Source organism: Arctopsyche grandis, chromosome 11 (assembly GCF_051622035.1).
Source record: "Arctopsyche grandis isolate Sample6627 chromosome 11, ASM5162203v2, whole genome shotgun sequence".
Taxonomy (NCBI): domain Eukaryota; kingdom Metazoa; phylum Arthropoda; class Insecta; order Trichoptera; family Hydropsychidae; genus Arctopsyche; species Arctopsyche grandis.
The window spans coordinates 21,080,348-21,103,640 of NC_135365.1; the positions used below are offsets into that span (position 1 = coordinate 21,080,348).

General features: G+C 33.4%; 1 protein-coding gene across 1 annotated transcript in view; it reads right to left on the reverse strand.

Moving 5' to 3' along the window:
• Positions 1-23,293, reverse strand: part of unc80 (unc80, NALCN channel complex subunit) — a 43,971-nt gene that overhangs the window by 13,437 nt on the left and 7,241 nt on the right. The window contains 35 exon segments of the mRNA XM_077440536.1: positions 7-232; positions 425-654; positions 891-1,020; positions 1,093-1,256; positions 1,336-1,455; positions 1,522-1,634; positions 1,722-1,805; positions 3,222-3,289; positions 3,374-3,450; positions 5,233-5,247; positions 7,089-7,245; positions 9,222-9,402; positions 10,931-11,066; positions 11,136-11,200; positions 11,305-11,446; positions 11,524-11,714; positions 11,789-12,070; positions 12,136-12,325; positions 12,421-12,547; positions 12,625-12,773; positions 12,850-13,034; positions 13,092-13,354; positions 13,429-13,565; positions 13,647-13,841; positions 13,922-14,113; positions 14,188-14,326; positions 15,099-15,128; positions 16,954-17,105; positions 17,156-17,552; positions 17,620-17,822; positions 19,790-19,975; positions 20,825-20,905; positions 21,002-21,111; positions 21,186-21,396; positions 21,481-21,643. Of these exon segments, the coding sequence (XP_077296662.1) occupies positions 7-232; positions 425-654; positions 891-1,020; positions 1,093-1,256; positions 1,336-1,455; positions 1,522-1,634; positions 1,722-1,805; positions 3,222-3,289; positions 3,374-3,450; positions 5,233-5,247; positions 7,089-7,245; positions 9,222-9,402; positions 10,931-11,066; positions 11,136-11,200; positions 11,305-11,446; positions 11,524-11,714; positions 11,789-12,070; positions 12,136-12,325; positions 12,421-12,547; positions 12,625-12,773; positions 12,850-13,034; positions 13,092-13,354; positions 13,429-13,565; positions 13,647-13,841; positions 13,922-14,113; positions 14,188-14,326; positions 15,099-15,128; positions 16,954-17,105; positions 17,156-17,552; positions 17,620-17,822; positions 19,790-19,975; positions 20,825-20,905; positions 21,002-21,111; positions 21,186-21,396; positions 21,481-21,643 (5,491 nt within the window).

The following is a 23,293-nucleotide window of genomic DNA, read 5'->3' on the forward strand; positions in this document are numbered from 1 at the left end:
ACTAACATGTCGTTCTTGATTAAGTGTTACTTCCATATCTTTGGTTTTTACATGAGGACTCCAAGGAGGATCGACAATAGGAAGAGATTCGATCCCTATCTTTGGCGATGGTAGTGTAAATTCTATACCTGGTGGTGGGACTTTAAATGTCAAAGAAGCTCCTTCCTCCATACGAGGCCATACTTGATATCGTAATTTCCACATAACTTGGAAACGCAAAATAGCATTAATTCTGCAAAAGATGAAAAATTTTAAATAACAAAATTGGTGTAGTACATGTTTAAAAATCAAATAATTTAAAATTTAAAAATCAAAAAAATTAGACAAAAATGGAAATAAAGTGAAAAGATTATATAGTTATGTGATGAAAAATATTGTAAGTATGTTCTTGAAGTGAGATTTTCTTTTAGAAATAAAATTGAACCTTATGCTTGGGTCAGAGTGTTGTAAGTCTTGTAACATTATATCAGCAGCATGGTGAGGAGTTTTAACAGCGGCTAGAATGAAGAGTGAAGCTGCACTTGCTGCTACTTCTTGACAACTATCAAGTAACAGTGTCCATGCACTTGGTAAAGCACCAGCAAAAGCATCTTCAGACATTACCATGGCTCCTTTTACAAGTAAAGCCAAAGGGGAGTGGAATGCATTACGAACCTAAATAGAAAAGCATCTCAATAGAAAGACGATTTTGAGATTTGTTGTTGTGTGAAAAAATTTCAAAGCCAGCATTGAAAAATTGAAAGTATGTTAGATAAAAATACTAGAGTATATGTATAATATAATATTAAAAAAATTAAAGCGAAAAACTATGAGATAGAAGCACTATTGAAGCGAGCATCGAAATTATTTTTATTATAAAATTATATTTATTATTGCTCGTTTGTACATACTTGTGCTTTGATATAATTAAGAATAGGTGATGCAACAGTCACAGGTGGAGTCTTTCTAGAAGCACGACCGGCTGTGAAGATGTCTCTGGAGTCACCTCGTATCGGTCCATCAATAATTGTACGGTCCAACCTAAGAAAAAGAAATCAAATCATTAGTTCATATAAATGATTATATTAAAAATATCTAATAATATATAAAAACCTGTCTTTCTTTCCAACACTATCTTTCCTTCTAATAGGCGAAGTTTGAGAGCTAGTCTGATCAGAAACCTTACGGCCTCGTCTATCTTTCTTCAATTGTTGCTTATCACAATCAATATCGAATGGCATATTTTCACCAACGACTCCAAATTTCTCACCATAGATCTAAAAATATCATGAAATTATAATTATAAACAAATCCTTAATTAATCCTTAGTTGAGCAAGTAAATTTACAAAAACGACCTTTCTAACTGATTTGATGAGACGAGAGCTGGCTCGCATGTTCCTCTTGTAGCAAAATGGATGACAGAAGTTTTGATGGGAACAATAGTAATTGAAAGAATTGACAAATTGAACTACGACCTGTAAAAAGAGCAACATAAGACAGTGAAACATTACTAATTACCTAGTCAAAATTAGAGATTATACCTTAATCCATGGCAATCCTTTCGATGTGTCATCAGTGTCGTTACTATCTGGACTTTCCGGAGGATGATCATGATCGTCGCTCAGTACGCCTGGACTTTCTTCACCTCCACTGCCTTCAGTTGGGGCTGTTACACCTCCAGCCATAGAGCTGCAAAATCCTGATATTCCACCTCCTCCTCCTCCCCCACCACCACTGCCACCTCCTCCGGTAGTAACTGCCGCGTCTGAAGTGTCACTTCTATCGGACAACGAGCTTACTTTTCGCCTCGACTGAATGGAATCAGCTCGCTTTACGAGATCTATAACATTACGTTGAATATTACAATCTAATTCTAAAGTACCGTTACAACGCTAACACCGAACAATAATACAAAACTAAAGTATAGTAGAAAGCTACTTATAATATGTACGTCAAGGAATTACATTTGTTCAATTTATAAGCAATAATTAAATACACATATAATCTATTATACTAATCTACGCTGATTTTGTATTTAATATTTAAATATTAATTGAATACAGATAGAAAATAAATAAAAATATTATTTATTAGGGTTAATTTAAAGACAATTAATCAAAAAATGTCTAAAAACAATTATAAATTGAGGATTTATTTATTTATATTTAATATTTATTACAATATTATAAAAGCGATTTTTCTATTCTAAAAGCGGTGATAGCATTGTTTTATTTGCTAATAAAGAAAGGTACTAATTTTCAGGAAACAAATGTGCTAATAAATTACAAGCTGATAGATTACGTAAGTATTACTATATGTTTATTGTGAAGAAAATTTTTGTCAATAAGCATATTTACGTTACATTTAAGGCTAAATTTTAAGTTTTAGTTCGTACATTTATGAATTTAAAAAAAAATTTTATTTAACAATTTTTTTACTTGAATGTGAAAATATCAGTAAAAAAATATAGAAAAAAAATCCAGCCTTAATTTTAATAATATCAAAAACAAAGAGAATCATAACTGAACTTCTATAAAATATTTAAAATGTACTTATATATACAAAATTGTATGTATAGTTTCCAATTTTGAGAAATTCAGCTATGAATACAAAATAGAAATATTTATTACGTTGAAATACTGCACAATCAAATAGTTGGGAAAATAGAGAGAAATTGTTAGATAGAAATAAAATATCTGCATAACAGTGTTGGGTATACTAATTAATGTGACTCCTAAAGAAGAATTGCAAGAAAAGATCTATTCGATACTCAAAACGGTTGGTGTTTCATCAAAAGATGTATATTTTGGAAATACTAGATAGCGCTGGTGTTTGAAGAAAAAGTGACAGACCCAAAAGTTCATGCCCAGTCACTGATCGAGTATCGTGTGAACGGCTACACATACATACGCAGAACTTCTCGGAGAAATTGCTTGAGTATATATTTCCATCACCACCACACGACTACTTTATCATGATCGTATACGTGTATTAAGATTTAAAAATCATCAACTAAAAAACTGCATTGGATAACAATGGAAAAGTAGGATGTATCGGAATGAGGTTCAGATGGGGGTAATGTTATCGTCGTTATTTAGCCTTCCTGTGAAAGACTACATATGTATAATCAATTCTGTTACAGCTATTCAATATTATAAATATGGTACTAGTTTGTATTAGTACGGTATAATGCCCAACACTTTTAACGATTCGCAGCCGAACAATCGGATAAGTTACTTACACTCTTCGACGTCTTTTCCGTCTTTGGTGTTTCGCCTGAGCTTGAGCGATTTGCGTTTAAATGATCCAGTGGGATGTGGATGGGGGTGGGTGTGGGCGTGGGCAGGTAACAGGGGAGCGGGAGCATGTGCAGGGGCAAGTACAGGAGCCAATCCTGAACTTTGCTGTGTACCCCGTCTAAGCAGGAACGGCCTGCCAGCAGGTGTGACGACACGAGCTCTAGCTTTCTTCTCCTCTGCCACTGGAGTACCATCTTCTAACTAAATTAAATATAACAAAACAATTAAATGTACTAAAGAATACAAAGTCGTTCAAATCAAGCTTCATTTAATGGTGCTTACGGACTAAACCAACGACGATTTTGGGCCAACTTTTTAACCAGCAGTAGCGTACAAAATATCGAAATAAAAATTAAATTTTAAAATTGAAATTAAATATCAAAATCAAGCTAAAGAGCGAGATTGAGCTAAAATTAGATCATCGTTGATGTTTTGAATTACAACAATGTTTTGAATTACGACGATACCGCATTTAAAACCAGAGAAATATTATAATTTCTCTGCATACGAGCGAAAAAAAATATTGTTAAAGTCGTCACGAGATGTTACTGCATTTACACGTGGATGATCGATAAAAAAAAACAATTCATAAAAAAACGCGGTGTCGGATGTCGGTGATTTGTCAAAGGGTTTTTTTTTCTTTCGTCGAAATAAAATTAATAATCACACATTATCCGATAAATTTTACCTCTGAAATGATTTAATTACTTGATTTATTTCGACGAGAGAAACAATTGAAGAATAAAAAAATCCGTTTGATGTGCAAAAAAACACCCCGGGTTAGCAAAAATCGTTGGATCACCCATACTAATACATGATATATTCTCAGTAACTGCGCATTACGGGGAAGTAAAAATAATAATTCTTGGATTTTTTTTCGATCTTAGTGCGTATCTTCGTAAGTCAAAACATCTTCGACAAACAAAAGTCGAGGATTACCTGTATGTGATTGTTGATGATCTAATTTTAGGTCAATCTCGAAAATTTATTTAAATTGTGCATGTTCTGTTTTAACTTTCAATATTTAATTTTAATTTTAATATAATGATTATAATTTTATTTTGATACTTGAATTTAATTTTAATATAATAATAATAGTTTTAATTTTGATACTTAATTTCAATTTTTAAATTTAATTTTTATTTCAATATTTTGTACGCTACTGGTTTTAAAAGTTGGCCTGTGGGCCATTCGTTGGCTTGGTGCGTACGCACCATAAAGCAAATTTGAATACACAGTGCCGGCTTTACACCTAATGGCGCCCTCGGACAATTTTTCTAAACATCCTTATACAGGTTTTTCATTTCAAATTGACATTGAAAAGGGGTCAATTTGAAATGAAAAAGGTTAATTTGAAATGAAAAGGGGTCAATTTGGAATGACAAACCTGTATAAAATTATAAAAAATCGATTACCATCCTCCTTTTTCTGGGCTTGGGACCTTGCTACAGTTTCAGGCAGTGTCAGTAAAAGCATAGCAACCCAAATGTTTGGATAGAACTCTTGTAAATTATGCTGTTTTATAAAATTTAATACAATGAGTGGATAAATTTTACCTTGAACTTTATTTGAAAGAAAGAATTTTAAATTTATAAGTTCATTGCATAGATATAGAATACAAAGATACGCCCTGACTCTAAAACATAGTGGCATGAACAAATTCATCAGAATATTTTCAGCTTTCTCTTGCGTTGGGAATATTGAACTATCACCGCAAATTTGTTCCAATGAATAGCTCTCTCCTGAAAGTTTTGTACCACTTTTGAATTAAACAAACATTAACTAGATACATATATAAAGAGTGGCCTTAAAATAGTTCCAAGTAATCAGAAGTTACTTTTAAAATTTAAACTGTCAATATCATAGATATAGAATACATAGATACGCCCTGACGCTCTAAGCCGATCACCCTTTTGGTGCATGCACACACAAAAAAAAGTACAGTGTATGCACACTCTCTCTCAGTAGCTAGGTAGCTTCTAAGTCGGAAGGTCGATTGACGTTTTTCGAAAATGCCAACGTATTCAGTGAAATTGTGTTACAATTACTCAAGAAAACATAAAAAGGCGGATGGCATCACATTTTATAAGAAATAATTAATATATAATGTCTTCAATTATAGTAGTATTTTAACATATAATGAAATATCGGCGCGATGTATGTAGTGATGGAACAGCGGTTGACAACCTTTGCCACAGGTGTCACTAAATGCACGCGTATGTCTTGTTGGCACTGAAGGAAATTCAGAAATCGACATTAGTTCATTTAGTGACACTAGTTTAGTTCATTGTAGTTTAAAACTAGAAACAATGAACTAAATATTAAAGTGTCAGCTTTAAAATTGATCCTTGTGGAAGTTGCTTATGTTTAAATATTGTAATAGTTAATGATGGTTTTATTATAGTAACATACATTTGTAGTTTAATATAGTGTGTATAGCTAAATATTTTTTTCTTAATATGGCTTTATTAGTTTAGTTAACTCTCACGCGGAGTGTCCAATAAAATAAAGCTATAAATAAAATAAAACTTCAGAGCATGTACATATGTACATAAACTGGTTGCTGACCACTGCCGAACGCTGCCTCCCCTTTTTTTTCACCACTTCCCCGCTAGTTAAACCCCCCGCACCCCTAATTTAGTGGCGACAAGATCTCCAACGAAATTTGTATGTAATGGCATATCTACATATGTAGGTTATTCTACATCTACGGTCAATACATAAGAAAATACTGTTACGTACGCCGCGGATTGAGCGAATTGCACTTAAACCAACGGATATCTGTTATCGGATTAACTAAATGCATGCACTTACTTCCAAAGATTATATCTAGACTCTAAGTGCATTTAGGCTAAGCAATGACCATTATTAGTTATTTCTCAGAATCGGTACGGGAAGACCCAATGTCTTGGAAATACATATCCGAATACGTGACTATACAACAGGTAAACAGATTAGGCGTCCTGAGAGATCTATCCTTTATAAGGCGGTGCGTAGGCGATATAATTCATTTCTGGACGGAGCACTGGCAATACGTGTATCTCCTGAATCATCAATAAATGCTGTGAAACGACTGTTGGCCTTTTACTTGGATCCTCCACCCACCCCTACGTAACAATACTAATAAAAAACAATGGATACATTAAAATTTGTGTAAATAATGGGGGAGAGTAAAAAGATAACTTTTAACCAGCATATATCATTGCTACAACTTATGTATGTACATATTATACTCTATATGTTTAAATTAAGCTTTTATACCCCAGTATTTAGTATTTGGAGAGCGATTAATCTGACAACTGTGCTACAGCGGTCGACAACCTGTGCCACAGATGCCTCTAAATGCACACGTATATCTTGTTGGCACTGAAGGAAATTCAGAAATCGACATTAAGTTTAAAACTACAAACAATGAACTAAATTTTAAAGTGTCAGCTTTAAAATTGATCCTTGTGGAAGTTACTAATATTTAAATATTGTAATCGTTAATGATGGTTTGATTATAGTAACATACATTTGTAGTTTAATATAGTGTGTATAGCTAAATATTTTTTTCTTAATATGGCTTTATTAGTTTGGTTTACTGTCACGCGGAGTGTCCAATAAAATAAAGTTATAAATAAAATAAAACTTCAGTGCATGTACATATGTACATTAACTGGTTGCTGACCACTGCCGACCGCTGCGTCGAACTTTTTTTTCACCACTTCCCCGCTAGTTAAACCCCCTGCACCCCTCAGTTAATGGCGAAGAGATCTGTATGTAAAGTGTTCATGAATAAATTTGCTAGTTGATTGATTTTTGTTTACCGTAGCATTACTGCTTCCTTCAGATTCGTTCTCGGGTTCGTGCAGCACAAATGATATTTTTCTATCAGCGTCTCCAGCAATGGACTGCAGGCTTTGTGCGGAAGCCTGAGAATGGCCCATGCTGGACAGTGCCATGCTCCATCTCCGGTTCGCCTCCCTGATCCAGTATACGGCAAGTGATAAATTACATCTAGCTGTCAATGCGGGTAAAAGCGCATCCGTTTCAGATATGCTCTCCCCGCGGCACTTATTATTCGAATTCATTAATAATAGGAACAATTTGATTAATTCCGTACGATAAATACTAGCACGACTCGCTTAGAATATAATAACATGTGCTATTCAATACTTATTTACTTATTCATATGTAAATACTGAATTAACCAAATTTCCAATTAAATAAATAATATATTAAAAATTCAGATACAAATATAATAAAAAAATAATCTCAATATAAAGAGATAAATACAAACCGTATAACATTTACATATTAACAAATCCGTGCTATGAATATGGATGCATAAAGATTATATTATAAAACATATACACATGATACATTCAATGGACGTACGTATTGTACATTTAGCATGAAAGGTACACAAGAAGCTAATCTTGAAAGTGATATATAATAAATATAATATATATATATATATATATTAAATAATTAAACTTGGGTAAACGACAATCAATGGCATGGTACGAGCAAGTTTTCAATTCAAGTTTCTCAAAAAAAATGAGTGTTTCAAGTGAAACTTCAAAAGCTTTACACACAAAAGCCTCAGCAAATGAATGTTTTCATTACGCAGTATAGTAATTTTACGTATTGAAGCTTTTCAGTTAACAAAATGATGTATGTAATAAATAAAAATGATGTAATATGTTCATTCGTATGTTGTGGTATAATTTTACATGTTTAGGCAAGCATTTGAAATGTACAATGTATCGCAGAGATTATGTAATGATGATGAATAATGCGTTTTAAAAAATAACAACAAAATAAATAAAAAAACTGTAATTCCAGCCTTATAATGAAACTTGAATGCTGCTCAAGACCAGTGGCGTAGCTACCGCGTCCGCAGACCCTGCAATGCGGGGGGGGCACCGATATCTGGGGGGCGCCACGCAGCGCGCCTTTTTCACGGATTTTTTAATTTGTTCCGTAATTTTTTTGAAATAACTTTTTTAAAAACTTTTCTTATTTTTCAACCTATTTGTACTATATGTTTGTACATACATTATTATAAATATTTTGAATTCATCCCAATAGGGCTAAAAGACTGCCGTCAGTGCCACTTCGACCTATTTGCTGAGAATTCTCTTATTCTTGTATATATTTTTTCAATGTGTAAACAATAAAACAAAATTATATGATTAAAACCAATAAAATTTATAAATTTTTCACTGTCACCATTAACAGGTTTTTAAGGAAAATTCACCACCAGTTAATTTAAACAGATTGTGCACTGCTTGCTAGTCGTCCAGATTAAACTATTAATGTACTTCGATATATACATACATAGGTACATATACCGATACGTAAAAAAGGTATAAATTATTAATTTGGAAAGTTATTTTGCTGTAAGTAAATAATATGAATATATGGGGGGGGGGGGGGGGCGCCTAAAATATTTTGCGGGGGGGCATCAGGAATTCACGCTACGCCACTGCTCAAGACAAATATATCAAATGTGGACAAGATGCACAGCCGTATTCATTTAGATTAAATTAACATTTACTTTTCATTGTGATTATTGGTTTAATTACTGTTGAATAAAGTCATTTTAATTTGATATGTTCAAATGTTGAATTAATCTAAATTTAATGTAGATTGCACACACAAGATACATTTATAAGATGCTGGGTTCAACCAAGGTTTAAAAGCATTTCTCAACCTACACATATTGAAGTTGCATACATATGTAGAGTTTCATTTGAAATATCTAACTGTATATTATTTTGTAGTGTAAAATGTGCAAAGTGTACTATCAATGTCAATTTATTTGAAAGCCTAATTTCCCTTTTTATTTACTTTATTTTTGATTAGGTTGAAAAATGTTTGAAATCAGTCATGTCTAAGTAGGGGAGAAACATATAACATGTATACATCTATGGCTCATTTTATGCACCAACGACCTGTAAATTCGCTCCCAAGGCGCCGGTCTCTCCTTCACCGACGCCCTGGAGCTGATCTTCGGCAGGTTCTGGTAGGTTTCGCGCAGGAATGCAGTTATTTCCAACAGAAGCATGCACGCTACTAGACGCAACGCCATTGGACACTCGGCTCCAATCGGTCCACTTGGCAATCGTATACTGGCTATAAGATTGATTTACCACATTTATTATTAACAGTCATGGATATAATTAAATAGAAGTAGTTCTGTAAAAAGGATTCAATCCACAAGCTACCAATATTGAATTATGAATAAAATAAATAATGGAAAATGATTATCTATGTATGTATATATTATGGGTTTGGTGCAAACGATCGAAAAGCGCCAGACAGATTGAACCACAGATTAACTGGATGGCTGCTTTAAACGCAATTCTCGACTTCACGAATGAAAAATTGCACATCAGATGACGAGTAACCTTTCGATGTGCAAAGATGCAATTATTAAAATGGTAATTATTAAAATTGAGTTGGATCTTTCTGGCGAGTTTAATAAGGCAAAATTCGGAACTAACGTATCAGAAGCACAGAACGTATACAGGGTAGGTATGTCGGGACTTCGGGTAGATTTCGCTTAGTGTAAGTGCGAGCAGTGCGCACGCATTAGGTACACGTGTCGTTAATCTGTGGTTCAGTCTGTCTGTCGCTTTTCGATCGTTTGCACCGCATCGATATATTATACTAGTGCTGTGCCCGATGAAATATCATCGCATGGGTGTTCGCATATTAAGTTATTAAATAAAAAAAATTAAAAGAAATGTATCGATCCTGTATTTTTTTCAAATGCCTTTTAAATATATTTAATTTAATATTTATATTTAATTGTTTAATAAAAAAAAATGGTTAAACCTACCCACCTACCTACATATAAATAATATAAAACACAAATAAATAATTAATTAAATAAATTTTCAATAGATGGCGCTAAATGCTCAGAGACTTGCCTAGTGGAGACATTGGTAGCAAACAGTATATATAGAAGTTTTTTCTTTCGTTATTATATTCGTACATTTTATTGGCAGTGTTTTATGTAGATGTGACGTACATATGTATATGTCGGATCGAAACGACTATTATGTAGTACGGCAAGCGTTATCGCAGATACACACACAGACACAGAAAAATAGCGATATTATATATATGAAAGTGTATTCTAAACCCATTTTTGAAAAAAATGTGTTTAGAAATATACTGTTGCCTAATATTATTAATAACTGTTCCGGATTCCATTTTCAGTTCTGGATCCGGATTCCTGATTGAGTTCCAGATCCAGATTCATGTTTCAGTTCCGATTCCCGATTTCTGTTTCAGTTCCGTTTCCAATTAATTATTACTATTCGTATTGTAACTTTGTTTTAAATCATTTATCAAGTTGTTTCCGAAACTGTTGAAATTTCAACAGGCACGACACTAGTCAATGAATACTGAACAAAATCAGACATACATATGTACATATATGATCTTTTTCCACAAAATAAAAATTGTGTAAATCGATTTTGTTTATATTTTGAACATTTTTTTATTATTTCATAGCGTATTTTGATAATAAATATAGGCATAATATTATATCAAAACATCACTGATAAATGTGAGTTATTTTTTAATAAGCCTTAATTCAGCTTCAATTGTTAGTTCGTTATTAGAACTTCGTTCAAATATACATATGAATTACCTTCATCTAAGAAATCTTCTTCTTCATCTTGTTTCAAAAGTTCGTTTTGCTTTTCTGGATCAGTCACCATAGTTACGACATGAGAAGCGTGTTGTCGATCTTCTTGCATCATTTCTTCTAATCTACCAGCTAATGCCTAAGTTAAACAATATTTATTATTAAGAATACTTACAAATATTCATTTTTATATGCAAAAAAAATCTACCTCTCCCCACTGATAGAACATTTTCCCTGCAGTTCGAAGTCTCCTCAAACCTGGATGTGATGATACTAAAAATGTGCCATACAATAAAATAACACTATATTTTCAAGTTCAATTTGTTCATTGTACGTACATTAATAGATAATTATTGCTTATAGAACTACATATATACCTCTTCCGGGAATTGGCACCGAAGCTCTAATATTGGGTATGTCGACTTTCATCCATTGAGGCCACTGTCCTTTGTTACAACTGTGCACTAAATTGGCACATTCCAATAACATGCAAGCGCGTGATACAACAGGAGTATGGGGCTGAAAATAAGATCAAATTCTATTAAACACAATTCCATTAAAATCTAATACAACACACATGTATGGAGCTTTCATACCAAATCCAACAGTGCTGCCATGAGATGTGGATCAGGTAGTGAACCAGGCTGACAAGTATCAACAAGGAATGAAAAACGTAACATTCCGCTATAAATAGGTTCCAGGGGTACTAAACGTCTCTCTTTCAGGACAACAACTTCAGTGCCACCAAGATTTTCACACACTTCAGATGAGTTTCGGCGACTCATAACTAAATAAAAAGTTAAATATAACAATCTTGAATTGATTATATTTAATAACAAATGTCGATATTTTTAAACTAACAATTTCCTGGGGATTCTTCGAGGCTACCATCCCGTTTCTTTCCTTTCTTGAAACCCAATCTTCCGAGCCTATCTTCGACTCTCCTACGTGCACTTCGAAAAGTTCGGACAGCTTTTGTACCACCACTGATTCCACTGGAGCTACTACGTCCTCGAACACCCATTCCCATTGGCATCATCGAAGCCTGTCTCATGAGATGGGGTGGAGCTTCACTCGGCGGAGAGTCAGAATCACCATACGACGTCGAAGAACTTGATCCATACGGCTTTTTGAACCATTTCACTAAATCAGACATATAAATTAAATATGGGATACAAACAATCTTGAACATTTTATGGTAAACTCACCGATACCTCCAAATTTTTTGGACTTTGATGATGTTGATTTATTTGATGTTGTCGATTCTCCCATGGCGCAAAGTGTTCGTTCACTTTGTCTGGGTGTTAGAGTGTGGTATGGATGCTTCTTGCGAAGGTTTCCTAGAGGACTTTGGCTTGCTTTGCTGCTGTCATCGCAAGGCTCAGTCTCCAGAAGGCTCTGCAATACATACAAAACTTCAATCTTACCGAAACATTTTCAGTAATCGTGAGTTCCAAAAGAAATTTTAAGAAATATTTGGGATTAAAACTCACAGCACATGTTGATGATGTACTCCTTTTTTTAAACAAAAATTTCCTATTGCTTTTTTCATCTATGACAAAACTGGAATCGGCACCCGTATCAGATTCTCTTTCCTCCATCTCATGATTATGAATTGGTCTACAAAAAAAAAAAAAAAAAACAGTATTTAAAGTCTTATTAGTTAATTGTACTATATTTTTATAATCAAATATAACCTTATAACTCTTGTAGTTTGTAAATTATTGTCAGATTTATTCGGTCTATCTGCCGAATCCAAAAGACCACTCAATGCAACAATTCTAAAAACACCACCATGAGCTTCTTTCACATATGTTATCAAATGGCGAATATCTCTATGTAATACCTGAAAACAAAAACATATACACAATATTGTGTCTATTTTTATATGTAATGCTAATATAATAAATATAAATACTAACAATATCTTCTTGTATTTTCAAATCTTTAATTTCATGAACAAGTCGAGTCACCAAGATTTTGAACATACATTCGACAACTTGTCCTTCCACACTTTGTCCACCAGCTGAACCTAGACCAGCTCCGAAATTTGTCGCATATCCACCATGAGTAGTGTCCGGTGATTTAGAATTAGTTCGTTTTTGATCTATCATAATATATGCATATTATATACAGTATTCATAAACACAAATCGACAATAAACGTGTATATAGTAATATTGACATACTCAGAGGAGAGAGCAAGGTGCTGGGATCTACACAAAAAGCAAGGTAAGCGTGCAAGAATGGCATCAGCTTATGCAATGGTCTTCTTGCAGCTGCTGCACGTAAAAGATTAGCAGCAGCCACTGGAGCTGCTCTTCTAGCTCGACCTAATAAACAACGAGCTTGCACTCTCAAGCATTCAGCTGGTGGTCCTCTAGCTGCAGCTCCACAGCCCTGATTACAACCCAACTGCTGTATAACACTAAAAATGAAAATATGAATCATCAATATACCATATAAAAGTAAAAAAATAAATATATATGTTTGAATACTAACCGCATAATAATATTCATAATTAAATAATGTGGACATGTAGCTGTCTCCGTTGGCTTTGCACTGTCCCTTCGTTGATCAGATTTGTCCGTTGTTGATGATTCTTGACACTGACCGATGATTAAACTTGCATCTTTCGTCTAAAATGTGTTTTTCTTATATTTTTCTCATCTTATGATTAATTTATAATATTTGAACACATCGAAAAATGGAATTCATACTTTAGTTTCTTTGGAAGCACTCATTTCAGCAGAAGCTTGCGTCTCCTTACACGGTGTATCCGTATGGTTGCGGGAGTGGCAACGACCCAATTTTAATACCCCTACATCTAATAGAACCTCGACTAAATTCAACATAACTTCTATTACCCTAACTGTCCAACAAAGATTGTCTCGCATAGCAGCGAAATGCACAGCCTATAACATTTCAAAACATGATTTATATTTAAAATTGAATTTGTGATACCCAAAGTTTAACTACATGAAGAATCGTTTACCTTCAATATTACTAAAAAGTCAATATCTCCATCTTTCGTAATGTAGCAAAGCGAACCAGGCGCTTCTTGAATTTCATCGGTGACGTAAGTGATGTTGGAGTCTGTTTGGGACCTGGTCAAGCTCGGTTTCCTCTCGGGTGTGATGTGAGTACCTTGCATGCTGACCGAATCCAACTGGGACTCCAATGAACCCTTGAAAAATGTAATAAGTAAAATATATAGTATACGTAAAAGTACAAAAAAAAAAATGAAAAAATGAAAAATACCTGTCTTGTTTTCATAAAATCTGGGGAAGGTATTGGTGTATGTTCTGTAACTGTTATTATGGGATTTTGGGTAGCTGGAGGATGACTATACTGAAGTTCAAATGGCTTGCGACGTTCAGTTTTGATCTCTCCAATATACCTAATCCAAAAAATATGTATTTTACTGTCAAATAAACAAATTGCCAATATTTAATAGCATTTCACAAGATAAGATTTCTATTTATATTTTAAATAATTTAATAATATTAGTATATATACATAGTCCAATTTTAAATTTTAAATATCACTAGCGCAACTTAAATGTAAAAAATATAAATAATGATCAAATATAAAATTTTGCAAAACTAAAATGTAATTTAGATTTCTTTTATCGATAGACAAATTTTTATATTTTTTATATTATTAAATAAAATGTTTATTATAGGTGGTTATTTTTCAAATGAATAAAATAAAACAATATTCAAAAGCGTCAAACATAACTTTCTACAATGTCTTACTCTAAATTTACTTACGAATATTATATGTATAGGTATATTGTATATGAAGCAGTACATTCTAATGAATTTCAAGAAGCCAATTCACTGGTATTCAAACTCAAACAACTCAAAACCATTCCCAAATAACTACTGTTTAATATATTTAATTATTTGCTCCCGTTGAATATAATCAAAGGACAAATAATTAACAACTTAACAAACGACCTGTATTCGGTATAACATTCTTAAGTGTAACTATGTATAACAAACATTATGTATAATACAATTTACGGCAGTATATGTATGTATGATCTGCTGAACTTAAATTATTGTGCCAAGCTGTACTACAATATGGTAATAATACATTATGAAAAATATATGTCTTAAATAGAATTTTTTAAATTGTAAAAGCATTCGATCTGATGCCCAACTTACCCTACTGCCGTCAGCTCGTCTATCAAACAGCTGTTTGTGTATAGGACAGATAGAAGAGTGATGATAGTGAAACGGTTTAAATTTTATAAATAAATTTAGATCAGTTGAAATAATACGGAAACAATTAACATATTTAAAAAAATATATGTAGATAGGATTTCAGTAGTTTGTATTGTAACTATGTAAGTCGAAAAGTTTAATTGAAAATAAGATTGTGAATATATTAAATTAATTTAGTATGTATGTAGATAAAATTTCAGTTAAAATATACATATGTATGCATGTATATATAAAAAGTAGTAGCACTCAACAATTTAAGACCAGGGGTTAATGTTGAAATCATTATAGCACGTTTTAAACACGATTGTAACATAACTTAAGATAATGATTATAATTAGCAAGATTAGATGATGAATAATTCAAACTTGTCAAGATGTAAAGGCCGCTACATACATATGTATGTATGGCCGGAGCGAAAAATACGAATTTTAGATTTTCATCGATGGACCTAGTGGAAAGTTCGAAACTTTTCTCTGAAAAGAGATATACATATGAAAAATATCTACTTTTTTAGAATTTCTATTGAAATAAATTGATTAATTAGAGGCACAGGACATTGTTTAACCCAGAGAGATGTAATAAGAATAGAGGGGACCTTACGAATAAATAATTGTTGTAAATTTTACGCGGTACGTCTCTATAAATACGCTACATCGCACGGAATACAATCGGATCAATTTACTTATAAAAATGTATCCCATGTTGTTTATTGTGTGTTTTTGAATGTATTGTGCAATTTTTACCGATGCTTGCCCATCTTGAGAATAATATAAATAAACAGAAAAGTTTTTATCGGACATACGTCGAGCACCAAACGTCAAATACGACTGATGCTAAAATTATTTAGATCTGTCCGTGGACAGAATGTCACTTGACAACAATATAACACCTAAAGCCACTTCTATTAATATTACATTTCTCTGGTTTAACCTCTTAATCGCCACGTGTTTGTACAAACCGCTTCGATTATTTTATAACATGTTTTTAGTGCCAACCCTTGACACTACCACTTGAATATATCACAAACTATCGAAAAATATTGACTTTTTTTCAAGTTCATTAGTATCACAGGATATTTTTAGATGTCACTGTGAAGAAATCAAAATTAATTTCGAGTCAGCCTAAAATATGAAAGAGCACGCACCGGTGCGCTTATGGCGATGAAGTGGTTAAAACCAATGAAATTTTTTATTTAACGTTTTCTTGATACGACTAAAGTTTTCTACTTGGTTCATTGATGAAAATTGAAAAATCGCTTATCGCTCTGGCCTAATATATAGGCTATAGGATGACTACATATGTATGTAGAAAGACAGCACTAAAATATTATATTATGTTATAAAATTGTAATAATTGAAAAATATTTTTTATAAAATCATGCTTAATTAAATAGTATGTAAGTTTTATAGATAGTAAATATTTACCGAGGAAAATATTCAGAATATAATATTTTCTAATTTCAGAAAAAAGGGAAGAATCTACATACATTTTATTCACATTAAATATTATACTAAGGACTTGTAAGATTTGTATTGTGTTGTGTTGTGAAAATGATGTACTTTTAAATTATATAATTGAATATATCATATTTTGTGGAAAATTTGTAAAGAGACTTATTCATTTTGAAGAAGGAATTATAATAAGATAATTATTAAATATATGTATGTAAATATTAGGCTTTATATGTATATGTACGTATCACAGATACACATAGATATAACAGTATGCATTGATAAAATGCATTTTTATTTAATTAAAAAAAAAACTTATTAGAATTATATGTATGTATAATCACCTAAGACTTGGCATGCTTTTTCCTTTCACCAAATTTGACGGCATAGCCATTACTTTTCTGTGATGAGTTGCAACTGGAGAAAGTGGTGGAAAATTGCGACTCAACGCCGAACCTGGTCTATCATCTCCCGTATCGAGACTTCGATGGTATTCCTAAAATTAACATTCAAGCTAAAATCAGCAAAAGCAATGCTTTCAACAGCTGAAAATTAAAAAAGAATGCTTACAGATTGGTCATAGAGGGTCGCCTTGGGATCTTCTTGTCCGATTTTTTCAAGTGCTTTCTCAGATTTGGACATGAGTTTCGTTTCGACGAACGCTCTTAGATCGGCCATTTTCTTCCTCTTCTTTACTTTCTCGCTGGCCCTTCTCGGGATGCTCACAGGCTCTTCTGGGGGCTTTGGAACGCTTGTGAATGGACATTCGGCTATAGGCGACACGTCTTTCAACTCGGGCACTTCCATGAAATTCTTCAACGATTCGCGCTTCTTCGATTCCGGACTTTGGTAGATGGAAACCTCGATCTTGGGTATGGGTAACGAATTGCTCCTTTTGCGCGGTTGGCTCTGATTTGACACATCGTCGCTTATGTCTCGCAGCCTGCGGATGTAAACGTCTCAAAGTATGGGTCATCGGACTGTGTGACGATGATTTAAATTAAACTTACCTGTTGTAAATGTAGTGTAGAGACCAGTAGACGCCTTCCTCTTGCCATTGAGATACGAATAAACATCTCAAAACGGCCACGTCTAGGAATGTGGCCGCTAGAACGTCTCCTCCTTTCGACGAAGTGGCAGCATGCGGCGATCGAGCACAACTATCGACGGATTCCTTATCTGATGAACTGAAAGAAACATTTCGAAATCAAATAATGACATTTTTCGAAACTTTTCAAAGGAAATGTGCGTAGTATATCCTCAATATACCCAATATTTAATCGCCATAGTTCTTTATCAACTCAATATAAAATAAAATTATATCGCGTGCTCATATTACCAATACACTATTCAACACGGAAAATGGTTCAGAGACGAGATATGACTTTTCTTGTAGATCTATGCCCAGTGAACACGAATCTGGTAATAAAAAATGTTGATTGGCTCGAGATTCGGAGATATATGTGTTTTTTAAATCGCGCGATTTTTCTATATCTTGGTGTTGTTCGGTCGATTTCTCAAAATCTGTTAATTTTCTGTTCAAAATGAATATTGGAATCTATAGTCGGATATTTTATCTTTCATTTGTAGTACTTTTCAGCTTTCAAATCTCTCTAAGTAGTCGTCCAGTTCAAATCAAAGTCAAAATTACGTATTTTCACTTGGGATTTTTCCCCACTGTTAATATTATATTATATTGAGTATTTTCTATTGAAACATGTTTATTAGGATAGTGTTCTGACCACATTATTTTTTGTTTTCGTTTAAAAGGGTTAACTGGAAGTGTGCTGAACTTTAAATCGGTAAAATTGCGACCAAAAAGCTCGTACTAGTGTTGTTCGGTCGATGTCTCAAAATCTGTCAATTTCCTATTCAAAATAAATATTGGAGTCTATAGTCGGGTATTTTTGTAGTACTTTTCAGCTTTCAAATTTATTTTAAAATCGTTTATTTTATCGAGGTAAGCCAGTTATCAATAGAATTTGTGTTATTAATTGTGATATTAATCCACAATAATAATCGAAATATGATTATTCTAAGTGGAATTTTTTTTAATTTTCATATAAAGACAATTTAATATATTATCCCTATTAATTCAATTCAGATTCGTGTAAATAAGAGTAAATAATAGTACTTGTTTTTACATACCTCCTTTACGTTTCACTTACGATTACAATTCAGGAAAAAGTTTGCCTCTTATCCGATCGTTTTCATACTTTGCCATATTGCTCATTTTGGTCATCAATATAAGTAAATGGATCCTCCGCAATTACAATGGTGCAAAAATATCAAAAATAACTGGACGACTATTTAGAGAGATTTGAAAGCTGAAAAGTACTACAAATGAAAGATAAAATACCCGACTATAGTTTCCAATATTTATTTTGAACAGGAAATTGACAGATTTTGAGACATCGACCGAACAATACCAAGATATAGAAAAATCGCGTACATACATATATTTTCGAATCTCGAGCCAATCAACATTTTTTATTACCAGATTCGTGTTCACTGGGTATAATTCTACAAGAAAAGTTATATCTCATCTTTGAACTAAAAAAAATCTTCATTTGTCGAACAGTGTTATTAACCTGTACTTATAATAACGCATAATTATGAATAACGCCTCCAACACTAACCTTTCCAAGCTCCAAATAATACAAAATAAATCCCTTAAAATAATTAGCACACCCATGTATACTAACATGAAAAACTACATGCCAAAAATAATATTCTGTCACAGATACTACTAACAAACTAACCAGTAGATTCTACAACAGAATCACTAATAACCATACTAGTAAAGAGCCTCGGTGATTACAACAAAATGTCTATACCTTTCAGGTATGAACACAGATTACCTAAATACAATCTGTTTTAGATCGTTAACTTTGAAGAGTCTTTAGTTAATATTATGTATAAGATGTATTATGAGCATTTATAAGAATTGTAAATAGGTTTTTGAGCTCTTTTTTTCCTATTATGCTGTATATTACCATTAGAATAATATAATACTTTAATTACTAACAAAAATAAAATAAAATTGTAAAATAGAAAACGATCAGTAGATCAGTAGCTATGTATTAAAATAGATATAAGATGCATTGTGAATATAATTTAGTAATAATAAAAAGCGTTTAAAAATAATAAGAAAAGGAAATGTGGTGGATTTTACCTCATCTTTTGCATCTGTGGTGTTTTTGTGGAGGGCAATGGTACTTTGGTGGTTTCGTGAGTGCTTGAAATCGGACCCAATACAGTTTTTCCACCGGATTGGTGAAGAAGACTGGCATCTGCTGTATATATGGAAGGATCTCTAAGAAGACCTGAAGCATTGTTGTGTACAGATGGTATACGAAATATAACCTGAAATATACATACATAGTAGACAATGTAATAGATTACATATTCGACATCACATTAAGAAAAATTTCCATTATTTCTGTTTTTATCTTACAAGTGTACATATGTTAGGTATATTCAGACAAATTTTTACATTAGAGCTGATCCTGAATATATACCCATTCAACTAATTACTACTCTTTCAAAATATATCATAATAATAAGTACATCATTTCAGTTCCCTTAGCTTTGAATATCATCACAATGTCATAACAAATGTATGTATACGTTAGGCCGAAGCAATACATACGAATTTAGGACTTAAGGATGTACCTAGTGGAAAACTGATAGTGAAAAAATGCTGTTCTGTACCACCAAAAAATCGATTTATGTCGACAAAAATTTCGAAAACTAGTTTTCTTTTATATATCTCTGGTTTTGACTTTTTTTCTATTAAAAAAATAAAATACACACTCAATGCAAACATATTTAAGTTTATTTGGGTCGATTAGGATAAGCTTTGACTGATTAACGATAATTCAAAGTCGTCGTTTCGCTAAAAAGTCTCAATAAAAAGCATTATTTTCAGAGAATCATAATTTTTTTCATGTTCCCTAAATTATTTTGAAAATAAAAGTTGCCGAGAGCTTTTTAAAATATTTGCCTGTAATCTGAATACAAAAAACCTTGAAAAAAATCAAGAATTTCATTAAATGTAGGAGGCTAAAATGCCCTGTTTTGACGTACATATAACCTGATGTTTTGTTTTTCTCATATTTTCGTAAAGCCCTCAATAAAATTTATTATAAATAAATGTTTATTTATAGCTACTATTATATATTATATTAAATGTAGATGTTGAAAAATACTTACAACATGTTCTTCTTCAGTACTTGAACTTTCTTCAGGTATAGTTTCAGGAAATACAGTATCTTTGGGTGAAGATACCCAACCCTGAGTGACGTGCATCTAAAATACACAATTAAATAAAAACAATGTGTATTAAACATTATTAAATGTATGTACGTAAAAAAGACATATTATAAAGACCTCATCATCAACATTGGACGGTTTGCCTGTTTGGTGATCGGAGAATGACATGCTTATGGTTTGACTCGGAGGACTTTCAGCATTAGCATATTCATCCTTGGAAGGTTTACCTGACACAGAAGGGTCGTTTTATAATTGAATACTTATTTATGTATGAAAAAAATGGAGATAAAAATGAATTTACGGCCTAAAAAGACATCTCCAGGACCACGGTGTTGGTTGATCGGACCCAGAGATCTCGGTCTGGGTTTGCATAGCGCTGTGAAACACGAGGCTTCCGGTCGTCTGAATTCCCATAAAGCCTGCCATATCTTCAAGCCGTTCTCTAGACGGAAATTTTGAAAGTCGGACTCTTTCAGGTGCTGGGCGATCGGTGCGAAAAGGTACACGAACAGCTGGAAGCGACATTGCGAATTTATTGCTTGCCAAGTAAATTTTTCCGGATGTTACATTGAAATATGCCGAATCTGAGCACTCACCGACAGAGTTGGGACTGAGAATAAATAATAGAAGGGATTCGAATGAAATAGACCCTTTTCGAAGTCGGCCTCCGCGCACTCCTCGGCCGCGTCCAATATAATCCAATGCAACGTGTATAAAAGTTTCGTCTCTACGGCGCCCAAACTTTGCAAATCTTTCACCCTGAAAACATATATAAAACGTCGACTCATTTATTAAACACTGGCTCGGGTTTATGAAAGGTTAGAATGGCAGTTATGCGCGTGGTGGTTAACCTTTTGAGCGTTTTTTACGACGCGTCGAATGGCATTTGCGGAAATGCTGAAGCGTTGCGCGTCTTTATTAACGCCACCGGAAAATTAACTGTGATGAAAGGTAAAAAGTATATAAATTACCTCATTTATTTTTTTAATATATGAAAATTTCGTTTGTAATATAATACAACCGAAATGCCTGGCATTGCTCGGTAAGTGAACGTTGAAAAAAAAAAACAATTCAAATTTTCAGCAAATGTTCATTCATCTTTATATACCAACAGCGTGGACTAATGGCATATATTAGTGTAGCGTATGCTAAAAGGAGCCGCCGTTATAATTGGTTTCGAGGATTATCTCCAGGCTAAGTGCAAGTCGGCTAACAATGAGAGACCCCCGAATGCACTTAGCGGCGGTAACGGCACTCGGTCGCTTTCCAGTGGAATTCTTAGAACTGATAACACGAAAGCGTGGGACTGCATATCCGAGTATGTGACTAAACAATGGGGAAGTAACCGAACGTTGAAGATGCCCTGAGCGACCTGTACTTTATAAGGAGGTACTTGGACCATATCAAGACATTATGGACGGAGCATTGGCAGAGCGTGTATCTCCTTAATCACCAATAAATGCTGTGACACGACTTTGGCCTTTTACTTGGATCCTCCACCCACCCCTACGCAACATTAGCATATATGTATGTATATTAACTAGCAGCATAGCTCGGTCGTTAAGCTTCTGCCTAGCACCGAGAGGCGCGGGTTCGATCTCATGAGCTGACCTAGATTGAAAATAATTTTTCAGAGTATATCTGTAGTGCTGCTTGTCAGACCTGGATATTTGTGACTCAAAGTCGATCGTTTCCTATCAGAGTTTGCCAATTTTCTACGATTTCATTGTTGAAACGGTTCCCGATTAAAAATTTCCTAAAAACATTCCTACCTACTATATCACCACTATTTGACTATGATTAATGTACAATAAAATGTATGTCTCGTTAATTCGCGAGTTTTCAGTGTCTCGTAATTCAGTGACTTGTATAATAAAAAAATGCTGTATTGTTTGTAATTGGCCAGGAAGGCGCATTGGGGTTTACAAAATGTAATATTAGCCAGCAGTATGGAGCGGTGGTTAAGTAAGGTTACCGGGTTCGATCCCGTGCTAATCTTTAATACTGCTGGTCAGACTTGGATATATGTGACTCCATCGTTTCTTATCAGAGTTTGCCAATTTATCTGATTTCATTTTTGAAACGGTTCCTCTATCAAATTGGCATCCTACCCGCTATGTCACAAATATCTGAATTTGATTAATGTACAATATGCAAAAAAAATATGTACAAGTCTAAATCCATGGATGTCTCTATGGATTAATTAATTAATTGTTAATTTCGTGCTCTCCAGCCTCTCAAAATACAGCGAGTATGTAATGAAAATGCTGCAATGTTTGTAATTAATTATCTAGGAAGGCGTATTGGGGTTCACCTGTTAGGCTTTCCTGGTATATAATCTATGTAAAATAAAAATAAAATATGCTTTCGAACATAGTGGTCACGGGTTCGAGTCCCACTGGTTACTAC